At 40.2% G+C, this 18,770-nt stretch overlaps 2 protein-coding genes across 2 annotated transcripts; one reads left to right on the top strand and one right to left on the bottom strand.

Moving 5' to 3' along the window:
* Positions 1-7,128: 7,128 nt before the first annotated feature.
* On the bottom strand, positions 7,129-7,636 carry LOC131694229 (cuticle protein 19-like). Its single transcript, XM_058982752.1, has 2 exons — positions 7,567-7,636; positions 7,129-7,490 (listed from the first exon to the last, which is right to left on the bottom strand). The coding sequence occupies exons 1-2, from the start codon at positions 7,573-7,575 to the stop codon at positions 7,185-7,187; spliced, it is 315 nt and encodes a 104-aa protein (XP_058838735.1). The 5' UTR covers positions 7,576-7,636; the 3' UTR covers positions 7,129-7,184.
* A 469-nt stretch (positions 7,637-8,105) lies between these two features.
* On the top strand, positions 8,106-8,537 carry LOC131694226 (cuticle protein 19-like). Its single transcript, XM_058982748.1, has 2 exons — positions 8,106-8,161; positions 8,232-8,537. The coding sequence occupies exons 1-2, from the start codon at positions 8,117-8,119 to the stop codon at positions 8,535-8,537; spliced, it is 351 nt and encodes a 116-aa protein (XP_058838731.1). The 5' UTR covers positions 8,106-8,116.
* Positions 8,538-18,770: the final 10,233 nt, after the last annotated feature.

Here is an 18,770-nt window from a genome sequence, read left to right as displayed (position 1 = left end):
TCGAGATTTTATGTTATCTCAAAAAAAAAATTTTTTTATAAAAATCGACTTTTTGGGACTTTGCCGATTTTGCACCTTTTTTCAGTTCAATATTACCGTGGCTGTTTTTTCTTTTTCAAAATTTTAGAACTCGAATAATGATTTATTTTCCTGTATATAGTTGTCATGTGATGTACAATAATAAAATGTAGTATATGCATTTAAAAGCTTTTAATGAATATAAACAACGCACACATTCTCGTGATTCATGATTGAGAAAGGCACAATTGCACCGCTAGGTGGATTAAAATAGGTTTTTGGCGTTTCCAACCACTGTGCCAGAGTTAAAAATATTCAAATTCATTGAATGAAAATTGATCATATTCAGCCGCATTTATTTTCAATATTCAGCGACGCAGCTGAAAACGTCAAACGAACAAACCGCCCTTTCATCCATGCAGATTTTCATCCATCTCCGATTATTACACGAAGCGACCGTGCAGTAACGAATCAAACGCATCAAAGTAGGCTCTGGCACAATGGAAGCGATGATGATTGTTGTTTCATTTGCTTTACCGGCATTTGAAAACATTTTCCTAGATAATTAGTGAATGAATATATTGTACGATATTCAACTGAATGATGAACATGGATATTTGAATGAAAATTTTTTCTATTCACCGCGAGTCGCATCAGGTTCATTTTCAGTCGTCAAAAAAGAGATTCGATAATTTTTAACTCTGCACTGTGCAATGTCTTCAGGGCGACCAAACAAAAAGATGACGCTTACATCCAAACATCATGGCGTCATAAAAATCGTAACCTGCCTCGCGTTCTAGCAGACATGATAACATCCCGGTGATTATATGAACGTCTCAGCACCTATAAATTTTCAAACGCAGCCTCAAGCGTGAACCTACTGTGTTCATGCGATCATGAATCGGTCACATCCGGAATTCTGGGTACCAGCAGTCTAGGTCCATACCTTCAATTGGACCAATTAAATAATGAAAGCTCTCATATCCACTGGATAACACATTCCAGAAATTCCTCCGTCGAAAAACTTAATCGGAGTAGGGTGATTTCACCGCCGTGGACTGTCCTAGCAGATCGCAAAAAGGCTGGCAGCTTATTGACCCACGGAAATCAGCAGCTACACGGTTCACTGAGACGGGAACAAAATGGCGACGTAATAGATGGAGACGAAAAACAAGAAAAGACCGAAAGCAAAATGATTTAAAGGACGAGCCATTTCATGCATCAAGTGAGGTTCCGAGACAGCTGCGGAAAACTCGGGGGCCAAAGGAATAGATGCGAAGAAAGCACAACGCTCCCCCTCTCCCCCACGAAATAATACCTTGATATAGTTCCGTGGAGAAGAAGGGCGAACAAAGAGTAAGGAGTATTTTTGTGGTTAGATTCGAAAGAGAGTCGCGAATCTCACACAGTACCAATATACTACAGGCCAGATTTTTGAATCTTTTTAAACCTTACTATAAAAAACATAGAGAGAGAAACATTAACCCAAATCATTGGGCTAAGTCGATTGGTATATAGGGAAAATGTCTAGAAAGTTTGAGCGAATTGTATGCATTTCCTTTATAAAAAATGTAAAACTACATAAATAATAATATGGGGAACGTGCCAATCGAGCCAATATATTCTAATAAGCTGTCCTGACAAATTACAACATTTTCCATGCCGAATATTACGAGTAGTCAGCGTACAGATCTTCTCCGCTGCAACTATTATCGCCAAAAAGAAATGCACAATTACATCACTAGGTGAATGAATCTGCACGACAATCAAAACAGATTCATTGCCGAATGTGGCAGAAAAAACATATACTTACAAACTTTCACTCATACATACAACTGGTCGTACGACCAGTTTTTAAGCATGCCAAACTACCATACGATTCGACCCGGTCGTACTACAAGTCGTACGACAGAGGCACACACGTTACGATAATCGTTCAGACGGTCGTTGCGACCCAAATCGTACGACCGGTCGTACGACCAATCGTATCGTGTATGGCCTGTTTAACTTTTATTTCGACTAGCACCTAAAACACAGTCACAGCTAGCGGCAAGCCTAGCTGCTGAGTACTGCCATAGCCGTCTAGTATCCGAATGAGTGCTGTGTGTTTGACACACGCAAGCGAATTTGAGTACAGTCACTTCGTTGCACTCATGTACAGAAGCCGAAGGTTCGGCTGTTTCTGAGTGGCGATAAATATTAACCCCATCATGCCCATGTTTTTGCCTTTCTACTATAGAAAGGTTATGCAATCACTTTGAACATCGTCAGCCTAATCCCGGCGAATTTTTTGACTAATAGGTTTTCTGTATTTTGACAGGGTCGTAGCTAGGAGTATCCGGTGAGAAGTTAGCACCCCTCCCCCCCCACACACACACATCAAACACCACCCTTCCCTAAACCCCCCTTCTCCATCAACTCCCCTGTCCACGAATAAAATTTCCTATTGCCTCCAAAATAAACTTTCCTAGTGGGTCTGAAATTTGGTTTGAAATGATTTTGAGTTTAAAACTATTTCAAAATTGAAACTTATATGAAATTTCTTAACAAGTTGAAAATTTTTGGCGGGGTCAGCACCCCCGAACCCTCCTCCTGGATCCGCCACTGGTTTCAAGCGTTTCACTGTCGACACATAGCATCTCAAGTTCGTGGGTGTCGATCTATTTTATGTATGTGTATGTATTGTACTGAATACGGCATAATTGAACCACTAGGATAATTTAAACGGATTTTTATAAACAACAACGTTTTTATACATCCATAACTTTTGAATTAGCAAGATTTGCACACAAAAACAGGCAAGGCCAATAACTGTGACCACTACCTTTCATTTAAATACCAACAGTTGCAAATATTATCCGTAGAACTGAAGCTATTGCAAATAGTCTGATTGCATTTCGGTGGAAAAGTGCTGCCAGAGACAGTTTCAGTTAGAATAGAAAAATGATTCTTTTTATTTCGTTTACTTGACACGGCTCATAGCGGTAGCTTAACGAAGCCGTGGATCATTCAAATGTTTACAATATGTAAAAAATAAAAATTAAAAAAAATATTACTGATTGTCCGTTGGATCTCGCGCGCGCAACTTTTTATTGCGAGCGGAGACCTTCTTTCGCGGCTCGCCTACTGCGTCATGGGGACCATTTAATTCTCTCCTGTCCTTCACATCAAAGTCATCATCGTTAAAAGTGCTTTGGTGCTCGCGACCAGATGTTCTTTCCTGCTTCTTGCACTTACGGGTGACAAATGGAAATCCATCGTCATTGTTATTATCTATTATATGTAGAGTTTGACTGTGACGGCTTACTGTGGTTTTTTATTTATTTTTGACGGCTTAGTTAGTCTTTATAGAATTAGTAGAACGCATTTTAATTTTTGACCCAAAATTAAAATACGTTCTACTAATTGTATAAAGACTGACTAAGCCGTCAAGAATAAATAAAAAATCATTGTTATTATCTTCTTCACCGATGTTGCTTACAGTGGTTTTCGGGGTGCTGTATGCTGCTTTGGCAGTTGTCAATATGGACTGAACAGCTGCCACAAATTTGGCAACCGTTTGTGGTTCAGGTATTGGTATTGAAAACTCTTTTTTGGGTTGGTTTGCCGTGGATGCGTTGGCAATCGGTAGAGATGCATTCTCCTCTGTATCTTCCGCGCAAGGTTGTCCGTGGTGCGCTGTCTGATTACAATACTTGCACGTAGGAGTTTACCCCTCATGGGTGCATAACGTAGTTTGGTTAATAGCAGCTTCGTGGGTTTTGAGTTTTATAGTCAAGTGGGAGGGGATAGGTCTTTCGATCCTTATAGGGTAAACTGGTATAATATGCCCCCCTTAAGCAAAAATTGCTATATTTCACCATTCGACACTATGATCTTCTTACTAACTACTCTAATTTATTGTTATATTAGTTAGAAATTAGTACCCGTTTCATTTTTTTATTAAAAACATCCTGATACAAGTACTATTAAACATTTTCCAAAGATGCCCAAATTCTAGTTTTTCTTTCACCCAGGGCAAAATGCCTCCGGTGAAAGTGTAATATGCCCCACAACAAGAGAACGGTATGCGCCACAGCAATCGGTGAGTATGCCCCACAACAATGGGTGGGGCGTTTTGGCCGGTGATGAGCTGTTGTGAATACATGAATAATTCTACACACACATAGTTTTAAGCCAAGCTAAAAACTAAGATAGTAACTATAATATTCCAATAAGCTACTCGAAATAGATCTATCAAATCCCACGGTTTCTAATTGGTTGTAATGCTACTGGAAAAAGTGTGAGCTTACATCAAAGTAGCTCTTTTGGAACTTTTGTGTATATTGTTGTTTTGCAATATATTAAAAATACCAATTTAACTTAGTACGTTGACTTTATGAAACGATACTGTTATCAGTCATTTTTACATTTTAGATAATTCAGGAATCCTGGGAATCAAAGAGGGGCGTTTTGCCCCGGTGGGGCGTATTATACCCTTTTACCCTACTCAGCCCAAGAACACCGTTAGGTGAACCCGGGAAGAAATTTCTCCACGTATCAAGTGTAACGCATTCTACTTCTCCGTATTGCGACATGTATTTTGCAATTAGATCAGGAGGGGTACGTGGTGATAGGTCATGTAGCTTGTAAGTAGGGGTTAGTCCACTACTCGGGTTCTTGTTTGCCCGGCGGACCCTTATTTTCAGGGCGGCCTAGGTGCCTCTACCGGAATTTCGGATTTTCATAACACGACAAACTAATAGAACACAAATAAATTTAATTTTACCGTGTTTATTTCCACCAACTCTCCCTTCACTGCACACTGCTGTTGATGACGCACTGCTGCGAGCGGTTTCCTCCGACCGGACGGGACAACAACGGCCGAGTTCACTCTATTTACGTTGGCTGCTTCGGCATCGGTCCTTAACAATTAACTAGAGAGGTGAGCTTGGCTTTTTTGTTGGAACCTCTTTAGCGACGTTGGTGACGAATCAACGGATTCCCTTGCTCCCCGCAAGGAATCCCGGAAGACATCGCAGTGTTCTTCCCAGGTGGAGCCGTCGTCCTACCTGCTTCCCTCTCCTTGACTGTTAGCTGCAGAGGAGAGCAAGGCTCGTTCGACTTATCCTCTGCAGGGAGAGCAGCGGGTGCGTCGGATCCTTAACGGTTAGTCGAGAAAGCGAAAGCTCCTTGGGAATTAGCTTCCCCCGACGGCGATCCAGCACCACTAAACAAACGAGCACCCGGACCACGGGCCGGCACTTTCGACAGAAATTGACCGTCGCACACGCGCACTGAACGTTGGTTACGGTGGCGGGAAACTGTCCCGAAATAAAAACAATAATTTTCTGGACGTCTTTTCGTTGCCGTGGTCCGTCACTTTCTAACTATTTTACGATGACCGCCTTCCACCTCGACCGAAAACACCAACTGCCTCGTCGCATAGCTGTCATCGGTGAGCAGCATAACCAACGTATACTTATTTTTGCAAGAGGAGAGCGGAGACCTATCTAAACCCTATGTTAATTATACACAAACATAAAACAAAAAATATCTAACCTATCAGCACGAACAAAACCGTTCACAAACGCGAAACTATACAAAAAAAATACAAACTAAATGTGAACGGTATCGAACAGCGGGGAGCATAACTTTAAGTAAACAAATACACTCCACGGAGTGTATACACAAAACAGGGTATATTTCCACTCAGTGCTAAATTGTTACCCTGACGGGTTACAAGCTTTACATCTACATTACAGACACTTTATACACAGACTAGCAAAGTGTAAACGGACTGTCAAAAAGTGCAGCCAAACGAGCATGAGGGTTTTGAGAGGGGACTATGATTGATATTATAACAACTGGAGTTATATTCAGATAACTGAATTGAAAGTGGATTGCGGACAGTTTTCTATACTATCAATATTTAACCCATTCATGCTCATGTTGTTTGTGGACAACAACGTTTTTAAACAGCTATAGCTTTTGATTAAGGCAAGATTTGCTCACAAAACAAGTAAGGCTAATAAATGTGACTATTGCCTTTCATTTGAGTATTATCAGTTACAAGGATCAACTCTAGAACTGCAGTTATTACAATTAGTCTGATTGGATTCCGATGGAGCAGTGCTGCCAGGAACAGTTTACGTTGATGACGGAAAATGAATTTTTCATATATCTTCGTAGCGTTCCAGTATAATTTAAAACTGATAAAACTTATCAATTTAGGCTGTCTTTTGGTACGGTTTCCACGAAAGTGTACTATAGTAAATATTCTAGGAGAATTGTATTGAGCATTGGAAGGTAAATGTTGAGCAGCTTCCAACACTGTGAGGGAAGCACCTGTCTTTATGAAAAAAGGTTTTTCGTGTTTCTTGACTTCACCGTTTTCAAGGAAAAATTGCTTTGAAACCCTACCTTCACTAGAATAATGTTGGGCATGAAAGGGTTAAGTATATGACTCAAGCCTTTTCCTCGGAAAAATTTTCTAAGAGTAAATGCTTCTTATTCCTATCTTTTATAAGAAAAGTAAAATCTGCTTCTTTCTAAGATAAGCATAGCTCCAGCATCTCGAACACAATTTCATCAAAACTGTAAACTTCCGGAACTGGCAATAACCCTACACCAAAGACCTCAACGGCTCGCAAACCAGCTCTCGATAAGACGAGAAAGAGCTCAGCAATCGAAAAGGAGTTTATATTGCCCTGTGTAAAAAGACAAAAAAAAACACCAATGCCCTGTCTCACGGCGCAACGCAATTAGATCTGGCACACGTTTGCCTCACATGCAATAAGCACACGTTTGTCGAGATGTGCGTTTACATAATTACACACGATGCCGTTCCGACGCCGTCTATCAGACGCACCTCCGCGAGATCATTGACAGACTTCGTTGCACATTTCAAGTAGCTATTGATGCACACGCCCACTCTCCGCGACGGTGGACGGTGCGGTTTATGTGAATTGCAACTTTCAAACAACACTCGGTCATTTGTAATTGGCCGTGAAACAGTGACCGTTAACGTACCTGAAATTGGGGATTCGATGCAACACTATAAATGTATGGAATGTCATACATATTTGATGTTTCTCTCAATTATCCTCTTCGAAATTCCAGCGACGGTTTTCAATTGGAATCTATATTTTCAAAATTTGGTCTAGCTCTTTGGTATTCGATCGGTTTCAGTAGTGCTGGTGGATGTTTGCATAACTTTCTCCGTGGGGGTGGTGGGCGTGTCCCTTGCGCTGAACATGCGGCTGGAATCCAATTTTGTGGTCTGAGGTGTAGTCAACAATGCGGTGCGTTCCATCGGCTTCATCCAGAGTGTACTGACCCTTGACATGATCGCCATCACGGTGTTCCCACTGGCTCTTGTGGTCATGGGTGTGCAGATCCTTGACACCGTACTCGAATTTGTACTTTGGATAGCTGTAGATTTCGTCAATGGCCATTACGGCGACGGCAAAGCAGGCAACCAGAGCGATGATCTGCGAATTAAAATTAAATAATTGATCTAATTAGTTATCCAATTAAACTATGGCTGGAACATCGATGCCGACAAACCTTAAACATCTTGGATGTTGGAGCGATTGTTGTTCAAATCAAACGTTGGAACTTGACTGATACCTACTAGGTGCTGCGGAAGAATATTTATACGAAGCGCCTTGGCGTACTGTAGGGTTGATTTTCCATTCTTGTAACAAGTATGACCACACGATCGAATACAAATTTCGCCCGACTATTTGTCAAGCGATCAAAGGCAAAAAATGCATGTTGCGCACATATAAGTTGGTTGCTATACATGATTGATTATTGTTCGATCGGGGGATATTCGAATTTGCGCGCTCCACGAGTACGATATAGTCAGCGAACCGTGAGTTTCTGGCTACTTTACATAGTCTATAACAAGGTTAATATGGAAAACTGAACGAGCGTAAAAAAATGTACTTTCAATTAAGCTGTATGGCACTTGAGTAGGTGCGAAATCGTTTGGATCGTTTAGCCTGCGGACAAACATTTAAGATGCCGTGGAAGAAAAGACAACTTGTTTTCGGTATAAATATTCTGCTCCGTGCAAGACAAGTCATCAGTCCAATTCCAGCTTTCCAGTTGCATGAGTTTTCAGCTGCAAATCAGCATCAGCTTCAAGATGTTCAAGGTAGTAGCAGATCACGGCACTGGTGAAAAGAGTAAAATGATAAAACTGGTTTCATGTCTCTTCCTGACAGATTATCGCCCTGGTCGTTTGCCTAGCCATCGCCGTTTCGGCTTATGATGATCACCACAGCCATCCCAAGTATAAGTACGAGTATGGTGTCAAGGATAGTCACACCCATGACCACAAGAGCCAGTGGGAACAGCGAGACGGGGACCATGTCAAGGGTCAGTACACTCTGGATGAAGCTGATGGAACTCATCGCGTGGTTGACTACTCCTCGGATCATCACACCGGATTCCAGCCTCATGTTCAGCGCAACGGCCATGCTCATCATCCACATGGCGAAAGTTATGCCAACATCCATCAGCATTACTAAGCCGTCTGATCTCATACCAAAAAACAATAACTGTGTGTTAAAAATAAAGAAACTGAAACAAATTTGTTATTGGGTTTTTCTTATTCCGGTGTATTTTCAATAAGCAAAAAATTGATTAGATAGGTCTAATAGTAGTCAACAGATGAACCAAAAAAATATAATCAATTGCAAATTTATGAGAAGTAGATTTGCAATTGTTCCATTTTTTTCAAAATCCCCATATGAACTGGTACTACGATTATCCACGCATGAAATTATTTAAATTGGTTTCAAAATTGTTATATAGCCCAGCGGTGCCCATTAGAGTGAGACATGGTTATATAAAAAAATAAAATCTAGCTCCGAGCAACTTTTTGGGTCCCATTTAGCTCCCAGAACAACTCTGCAAATTTTTAGCGCGATCGATGAAACTATATTTTTGCGCCTACTGTTTAGAGTTTACATGGGATTTCGTATGGGGAAATTGTCTTTTGCAAATTAATTCTTCCAAGAGTCGCCCGTTGCCCCTAAAAATAAATAGATGTCTGATTTTAATAGGAAATTTGTCAAGGAAACAAAGTCAAGAAGACTACAAAACGATCTGATACTTGTGGAAAAAGTTATTAAGCAAAAACTGATTGATGCCCTGAAGATTGACGAAAATTTCAATTTTCATAGCATCACTGCTTTTGACGATCTGTTTATATACAAAATTTACCCGATGATTGGGGTTCCTAAAAATTCAATTATGAACACTAGTATTTCATTATTGTTAATATTCATTGTAAACTTTAGACTACACCCACTTGATTTTTTCCGCCGAATCTCAACATTTTTAGCACCTTTTGCCGAGATTTGAACAGCCCGGCACTCGGCAAATTCATTTTTCACGGAGATCTCAGTAAAAGCTACAATTATTTGCTCAGACTCGGGAAATATTTCGCTGAAAATCCGAAAACAAATAGGACTTTGCCGAGATATTATTATGAACATTTACCGATTACTCGGCTGTGCCGAGCTCAACTAAGTGTGTACATATTACATTTTTGTTATACATGACATGAGCGCTATATACAAGAAAAGAAATCAATATTCGAGTTCTAAAATTCTGTAAAAGAAAACATGGCCAAACCAAAAACTTAAACTATCAGAATCAGTAATTGACGGTTAGAGACATAGTTTGTTCGTCTTGATCAGCTGTGTTAATACGAATGTTATAATTTTAATTATCTTCTGATGGCTTGTATTAAAACAGTTATTTCGTTATCTCTAATAGAAATACCGAAATATCGGTACACATACATCGAAATTCAAAATATTCGAGCATGAGAATATGAAAAAAGCATTTAAACGAATTTCGCGCCAACTCGAACAAATGTTGGCAGCACCCTTCAGATTTTAATGAAACATTCTGTACATGAGAACTTTGTCACAAAATTCACTCTGCATACTTTGTTTTTTTTTTCAAAAATGATCTAGACTTTCTTTTGAAAAGGGTCAAACTTTTTTTACCAATTTTTTTTTTTTTCAAATGGATATAGTCTAAAAATGACAAATCCTGCAAAAAATGTTGTAGGAGTGATTTTTAAAAATTAATCAAATTTTTGAATAAAAATATTGAAACAATTCTTCGTCGACTCCTACACTGGAAAACATCGATTTTAAAAATTTAAAGTCGATTTACAAAAAAACATCTTTGGTTTGGATGAAACATTGTTCCAAGATAGGTAATTATGTTCCTTACCTACCATCAAAAATTCAAGATGGGCGCTTTCAAGGGAAAAAAGTTATTTGAAAAAAAGTTTTCCTTGTCCAAACTGAGTTTTTTAGTGTATTTTTATCGAAAACTAAACCAATGAAAGTTATAATCATCTCAGAATCCAATAAAACACAGTTTGTGAGAAGATATTCTGCCTTATTCTACATTACGACGAATGTGATTTGTATTTTCAATAACAACAACAAAACCAAACGGAAGCCTACTTCGATCAAATTCATTTGATAATCTCATTCTTCGCACAGAGGAGTAACTAGAGCGAATTCCTGGCCAATAAGCAAAATATTTTTTTTTGTTTGTGCAGTCGCTACCTTGCTGTTGCCGTCCGTGATAGAGAAGAAATTTCAATTTAACACCGACAGAAATATCCCACCACTATTCCGAGTCGGTTTTTTTTCTGACTGTACTTTGAAGCTAGCCGAGTATGAGCCGATCTTCAAATACGAAATGTGTCGTGTAGAGAAAATCGAAACTCGTCTTTTTTTTTAATTCGTTTATTTGACACGGCCCATAGCGGTAGCTTAACGGAGCCGTGGATCATTTATACGTTTACAATACATGTAAAAATAAAAAAAAACAAACAAGAATTAATTAATTGGATCTCGTGCGCGCAACTTTTTATTGCGAGCAGAGACCTTTTTTCGCGAGGTCTGTTGGCAAACAGCGTCAGGGGGGTCATTTAATTCTCTCTTGTTTTTCACGTCCCGGTCTAAGCTGGCTTGGTGTCCGGGATCAGATGTTCTCCCTTGCTTCTTGCACTTATTGTTGATCAGTATAAATCCGTCGTCATTGTTACTGCATTCGTTGCCGATGTTGCTTACAGTTGCTTTTGGGGTGCTGGATGATTCTTTTGCGGTTGTCATTATGCTCTGAACAGCTGCCACAAATTTGGCCACCGTTTGTGGTTCAGGCATTGGTATTGAAAACTATGTTTTAGGTTGGTTTGCCGTAGATGAGTCGGCAATCGGTTGAGATGCATTTTCCTCTGCATCTTCCGCGCGAGGTTGTCCATGATGAGCTGTCTGATTACAATACTTGCACGTAGGAGTTTTCCCCTCATGAGTGCATAGCGTAGTTTGCATAATTGTAGTTCCGTGAGTATTGAGTTTTATTGCCAAGTAGGAGGGTATAGGCCTTTCAACCCGCATCCTCACTACAAAAACGCCGTTAGGAGTACCCGGGAAGAAGTTTCTCCAAGTATCAGGTGTAACGGATTCTACTTCTCCGTATTGCGACATGCATTTTGCAATTGGCTCAGGAGGGGTACGAGGTGATAGGTCATATAACCTTACATCTATATAATCATTCTCAATGTATACGAGAATCTTAATTCCAACGTTGTCACTTTCAACCACGTGTTTTAAGTTGTTCTTCAAAACGAAACGCTCGGCTTGTGCTAACGTGTTGAATGATATTAACACTACATTGCGAAGATGATGATACTGAAGGTACAAGACTTCCGCAAGCCTAAGTTGCATTTTTACCTTCAGAAGGTATTCCACTTCACTAAAACTCGGTCGTTTTAAACAAAATTTAAAGTCAACGACCGCAGCGTTGGGTCGGAGTAGAGCTTTTTCGTCAACTTTACTCATGATGACAAGAATAATCCGATATTTCCTTTGTTCTCGAGACAATGCACGCTAGATCGAGAGGCCTGTTGTTCACTTGGCTCGATTGTACGTCTGACTGCGGCAGAAGTAGAAAGTAGACTAAAACTCGTCTTTATCCACATTGTGTTTGCTTCGCTTGATGCGAAATACAATGACAAGCGACGTGCTACACACTTCCAGACAATCTGACGCGTTAATATTTATTGTATAAGAATTGATGAAACATGAGTGCGATGCAGAGAAAATTTGAATGTGTTGCTATTGCCGTTTGGAGAATTTTTTGTTGGGACCGTTTCAGTATTAAACGTCTTGCTATTAGATTTTTTATTACAATCCTTCCCGTCATGTAGGAGAAGCAAGACCTACGGTTTGGATCCACGCATCCGAACCGAGGGTCCGGATCCAGACAGTTGTCTGGATCTAAGCACCAAGTCTGGGCGCCTGGTTCAGGTCCGGACATGGTAAGGGGATGGGCTAGATGCAGGGACTGGTCCGGGTACTGGTCCAGATCTGGGAACGTGTCCGGATCCTGGTGTTGGTCCGGATCCGGTATCAGGGAGGTCCGGGTTTGGGAACTGGTCCGGATCGGGAACTGTACCGGATCCGAAAACTGCCTAAAATTTTTATTTCACGGTCCAACCTTCCTAATAAAAAAAATCCGTTATTCCGGCTGGTTTCTGCCAATATTGGGGCAGATTCCGGTCTGAATTTGGGCAGAAATCCGCCAGAATACCGGCTGGTTTGACCCGATACTAACACCATCATAGAAATCGACAGAATTATCCTACATACGAACAGAGCCGAGGCTGACACATTCTGAAAAAGTGTTTGGTTATGTGATACACATACAATAACAGCAACCGAAATTCGTCATTCTACCTTTGCGAGACTATGAGTTCAATACCGCAATGCGCAATGGCGTGGTCAGTTTCCGAAAAGATAATAGAATCTTACCCAAATGTAATAGAAACATACCCGTCGGATTTTGGGTGTATTTTCAAGGTAAAATGTAATAATATTTTAGTGAATTGATCGCAAATCCAAAGAGAAAGTATTCAAAATTTCAACCAATTTCGGAAGGTTAATTCACAAAGATAGTTTTATCTCACTAACCATTGAAGTAGGAATCAGATATTATACTAATGTTCCTATAACATATATACTAACAAACATTGTAATAATTGAAGCCGATATACATAAAAATGACTTCTCGATCAAAGGGATGCTCGTTTGTGAAACAAGTTCTCTAAATATAAATATAAATATAAATACACATAACTAATCAAATTCAACGACCACAAATACACCATAAACTAAAAATTTATTTTCTGATACCAATTATTCACAAAAAGTTAGTTTCCTAGATGGACGGACAAATAAATAATGGTGTCCATATTATATAAACTTAGATATTTGTTGTTCCAGAATAAAGTTTTAGACCCAAAGAAAGAACAATTCAAAACTTGTCTAGTTTAAAAGAGAAGCAGGTTTCCTGATAGTGAGTATATCAGTGATATTGATTTGTTTGTGGTAATATTGTTCTACCTGAGACAAAAAATGTACCGAGTAATAATATTATTCAGATTTGAAATTTCAATTAACGTGAAATTGGCTAAATGTCGGCCATTGTTGTCTTCGGAGGTATTTATTAACGCAACAAATCCCTCTTTCTGACACTGTATGTCTAAAGATTCATCCCCCTAAAAGTAGGATTGTTCTAGACCCCCCGATAGAGCATTTCAAATTTAGTCTCTTAGGCACAGCTCCGTTATGGTTTAATTTTTAACCGAGGGAGCAAAAATAGTTTAAGAATTTATTGTATATACATATTTTGGAAAAGATAAGTAGGTTTTTTATGCCTTTTTGAGAAGAGATTTAAATGAAATTTCACTCAAAGGGGTTTTTCCCTACTTCGAAAAAAAAATTAAAACGTAATAAAGTCATAATGAATTTAGTCTCAGAGGAGTATCTAAGAAGCCGCGTGGTGTCCGGCGGGCTGAAATCTTTTTGCACTATTTCAGCCAAGAACAGAACCTCTGGGAACTGCTCTCATGTCGTAAGAGGCGACTAACAACATGCTAGGAATTCCTAGGTCAAGGTATTGCTCCGTACCGAAGACTTAACCTAGACGGACCTTAATCACGGAATCACTGACATATAGTCACCTTTTCTGATTCGCTATTCTCGATTGTGTACCAACGTTTTAAGTTTCTTCTGGCGGTTGAATAATAGCCGTAAAGGACAAAATCTAATTCTACACTAAGTAACAGCATATATTAATATACCGGCTCCTCCACGCCAAGGTTTAACATCCAAAGCTTTGGTTTAAAAACCGTTTAAAAAAAAGCTGAAGCTATCGAATTGCACAAAAAGTTTTATGTTGCAAGCGATCTGTAGATGTGTTAAATTAGGTATTTTTTATGAAATCTGGAACCGTCTACCGACAAATCTACATTTACGAATACCTCCAAGGTGACTTCTTGAGGTCTCATGAAGGCCTGACACTAGCTTTGTACTTTTGCTTTCCTAAAACAGTGGTAAACATTTCAACACTCCAGAACTTCACTTTGTGAGAAAATGTAGGGACATCGGAAGCTAAAACTTCGTAAAATCGCACTCCTGGTCCTTTCTTCAAAATCATCCAGTGCAGTACTCTACGTCACTCGTTCGAATTTGCACCGCTCACATGGTAGTCGGTATTTGCTAATATTGCTGTTCTCCCATTCATTCTTCTTTTGGATCACCGATGAATCCCCTGTCGTAGTGTTTATTATATTTGTTACGCATAATAAACAAGTCGTTTGCAATTGGTATTTAACCCAATTATGGGAACGTGTCTGATACGGAGAGTGGAGATGCCAACTTGCCATTAACATTTCGCAGTGAATTTTTTCACAGTCATTTGGGATATCTTGTATACATTTGTACGCTTTCTTTGTACTGCAAACTTTGAAAATGATTATTGAAGTATTAATAAGAAGCATTACTCCCGATGGCCGGCTGTTCGAAGTTCAAATTGTTCGTTTCCAATTCTTGGAAATTGATCGCGAACGATTTCGTACATATTGCTAAGATCATATTGTCTATAGATGAATAGACCTCTATCATATTCCACGCGACTTTATCCTTTCATTACGCCCCACGGAAGAATAATTTTTAAAATGCCTATTTGAATGGATTCATATTTCTACAGGAGGTCGCACACCTGAAAACTTTGATCTAAAATGAAAAGACAAAGCGCGTGAGTACTTATCTCCCTACCTACTAACACCAATCCTATCCTGTGACGCTTGTGGATGATACAGAGAATTCATCGGTCATAATAGTCACAAGTGTTGGACTAACATTCCTTCCCATCCCAAAATTGACCTGCATTGGCGTGGCCATCTACGTTATTGATCATACTATAATCTTAGTCTCTTTAGGTTGCACGTTGAGTATGATGAACTACTCCCAAGTATCATTCAATTGGTTCAATATGCAATTTCAACAGGCTTTGATCAATCACGGCAGGTCCGTGCGCAAGGGGATGGTTTTAGGGGTTTAAACCCCTCCCATGAGGGTTTTGAATTACTTTTTAAAATTTATTAACTTCCTGTTCAGGGATGAAATTATATAGTGAGCCGTGTCATTCGAGTACGATCACTCTTGAAACAAGTCGTAGAAAAAACCAAGGAAGAAACCCCAAGAAGGTGGCTGGAAAGGAATGTAAGTTATGTTGGTCGGCATCTCTGGGCCGGTTCACATTTCGGCTTGTTTCGATTTTAGTTGTGAGTAGATCAGCTAAACAGCAAAGGTCGGTCAGCGGGCTAGCAACGGGATCTAAGGATAAAGCATCGATAATCGAGATATCGTTATCTGCAGAAATTTTACTGCCGATGATCTCTCCGTCGGAGTGACTGACAGCTAAATGACTCGCGAAAATGGTTATCGGTATCGGCAGAAATACCGCCGCCGAGATATTCTCAGCAGCAGCTATCAAATGAAAAAGAACGAGTAGCACCAAGAATGATAAAAAACCCTGGGAAGGTGGTTGTAAAGAGATGTAAATCATTATGGTCGACACCTTCGGATCGGTTCGTGTCTCAACAGGTGATGATATTTGCAGCAGACCTGAGCAGGTCAGATATACCGAGAAGGTTGGACAGCAAGCAAGAAAAAGCATCATTGAAAAAAAACATGAACCATTAACACAAAACAAAAACAGGTAGAGTACAATCCCCACTGAAGTTGTGCCTACACAAAAAAAAATCGTTCATAAATTCATGAAAAATTATCGCTATTTCGTGAACGATTCACGAAAACCGCGACAGTTTCTAAAATTATGAATACTAGACCTCGTATCCATGAAACTATCTGTGTTTCTACTGTGAGTACTCTCTAAGAGGGCTGCACGAACCGCGAACTCAGGGTCGTTCCGTAGGGTGGGGGATATTTAGGGTTTCTTTACACGGCTTCGAGATTCCAAATATAACAAAGCGTAAACGTGGATTACCTTTAATTTGTGGTTTATTCCTGGCCTATCAACTATCGATCTATTATTAGGGTCGCTTCCTTCACGTGCACGTGGTTGGTGGCTGGTGGTGGATGGGGATGGCTCGAGGTCGTTCAGCTGTTCGGCGTTTATGTGACGGTTCCTTGATGCTCCGGTTGTTCAGGGGCTCAGTGAGTTTGACGGGCCTGAGTGGGAAGCTGACACTTGGCGAAACCTGACAGTTGGGTGAATAAATCCTTAGTAATTAACCCTTGCCAGGTGGTCAGTGAAGGGTTTTCCACACTGAGAGGTTCCCGTGTTGGCGGCGATCACACCGATGGCGCTTGACGGGACCTGGAACCGGGTGAGGTCGGTACGAAACCAGGTGGCCACTTTTCCGGTGTCTTCTCACCCCGTCTGACGACTTTACCTTCCGATCCTTTGTGATTAGCTGTCGTTACAGTCGCCTGCAATCAGCGATCGTGTAAGCTTTTCTTGGGCTGATTTACTAGGAATCTTAATTTTGCACTTTTAGCACGTCTGCACTACTTCGGTCGTCAGACCCTTCTGAACTCCTCTGTCCTTCCCTGGCACCTTCTTCCCCCTTTCCTGTCACTCCCCATCCACCCAAAGCTGCGATCCTCCCCATCCGGCATCTTCTGCAAATCACTCCCACTAGCCACACTGTCGTTACAAAACGTTTCATCCTTTCCTATCCCTTAGCATTCTTATCATATTTATATTTTCAATTTCACCGTTACATTTCAATATTTTATAACTTCAATTTCAATTCGATTTAATCTAACAATCTTCACAACACCTACAACTCTAGTGACCGATAATCTCGCAATTCATTAAAAATTCGCCACTTCTCGTATCAACAAACCATCTATACCTGGCCTTTGAAACCGTTCGGTCACAGTCCCCCACACTCCGGGGAAAAAAGAAATGCGATATCCATGAGAGCATTTCTTTTTCGCCATTATAACGACTCAACATACTACTATTCGAACCGATCCAACAAAAATTATTTGATTGAGGACACTTCAAGTATATCTCCATTTTCATATCTTCTTAATGTTCCCACTGAACCGATTACACTTCCAAATATAAAGAGCTTCAACGCTCGCACATTCCCCGTTCAATCAACCAACGTGAACAAATTCCGCATTATCCTCGGTAAAAAAAGTTACGTCTATCTCCATCTCCCGTAATCTGCATCGTAAGTATGCCTAACTTTATAAATTATATTGCGAAACTAACTAAATGCAAGTCTACGTCACATTTGACTGCCATGTTCCCCCACATGTACCAACCATGTAGAGCTAAGATTCTATTTCGCCGTTTTGATAATGAACCCCATTATCTCTAATATCTATCTTGACGGGACCAGACCAACTCCCGACGAATTATCAGATCCCCGCCGGTATCAACGTATTTGCTATTCTCAAATGAAGAAATTTCTAAAAATTGGTCAAATTCCCCAATTGTGCCGATTTTCTATTATTTCTTTACCGGTCAATTTGAACCTGAAACAAACTGACGCAACGCTTTTGCCTTCTTTATCGACTTTTCGTTAGCTAGGTCGTTTGTTACTACCAACTGATACTTATCGAACCATCAAATGTGATTTTCAGCGTGATTACAAGTAATCGTTTGAGGATGGTTCATAGTCACCCCCATTGTCCATGGTGCGGTCCTATTATTAAGTTTTAATCGTCCAGATCGTATGAGCCCTCGTACATCATGATATACGACGTTCACCTCCAATACCGGTCCCTGGGTGAATCACTATCTATTGCTCAGGTAAGTCGCGTATTGTTATAACAGCCACCATCTTTATTCTACAATTAATTTATTCTCATCTACTTTTCAGGATTTAACCTGGTTTCAATAATTGCCCCGGCCATATCCCAAGATTTTTGCCATCAGCGTCCACTAATTCATATGATGAACTGCCGTGCCTCGCAAGTATAACGCATGGTAGATACTGCGGCCCATATTTACTATTATATTGTTCACTGGCACTGGATTGTTTAGGGTTTCTCCTATAGACCAAGTCTCCCACGTGGTGTGGTTTAGCAAAGTTTCTTCGTCGCAGATCATACTTCATTTTAGTATTCTCATGTGCCTTTCTTAATTTTTTTCTCACGATTTCACGTATCTCCCCAGAAATTGTGCCCATTCTCGAAATTCTATTTTCAATTGACTCTTCAACTTCCTCTCTCCGGTGATCAGAGCCGCGACTGGCAGTTTCCTGACCAAAAATTACGTAGTGTGGTGTGAACCCAGTTGAGGCATGCACCGTGTTGTTGAAAACGAATTCAATGTCTGAAATTTTAGTGTCCCACTTCGTTTGATCTTGGCGCACGTACGATCTTATCGCGGCATTA

The sequence above is a fragment of the Topomyia yanbarensis genome, chromosome 3 (assembly GCF_030247195.1).
Source record: "Topomyia yanbarensis strain Yona2022 chromosome 3, ASM3024719v1, whole genome shotgun sequence".
Classification (NCBI taxonomy): Eukaryota; Metazoa; Arthropoda; class Insecta; order Diptera; family Culicidae; genus Topomyia; species Topomyia yanbarensis.
The sequence above is the reverse complement of the archived record's forward strand: the minus strand, read 5'-3'. Positions and strand labels throughout refer to the sequence as shown.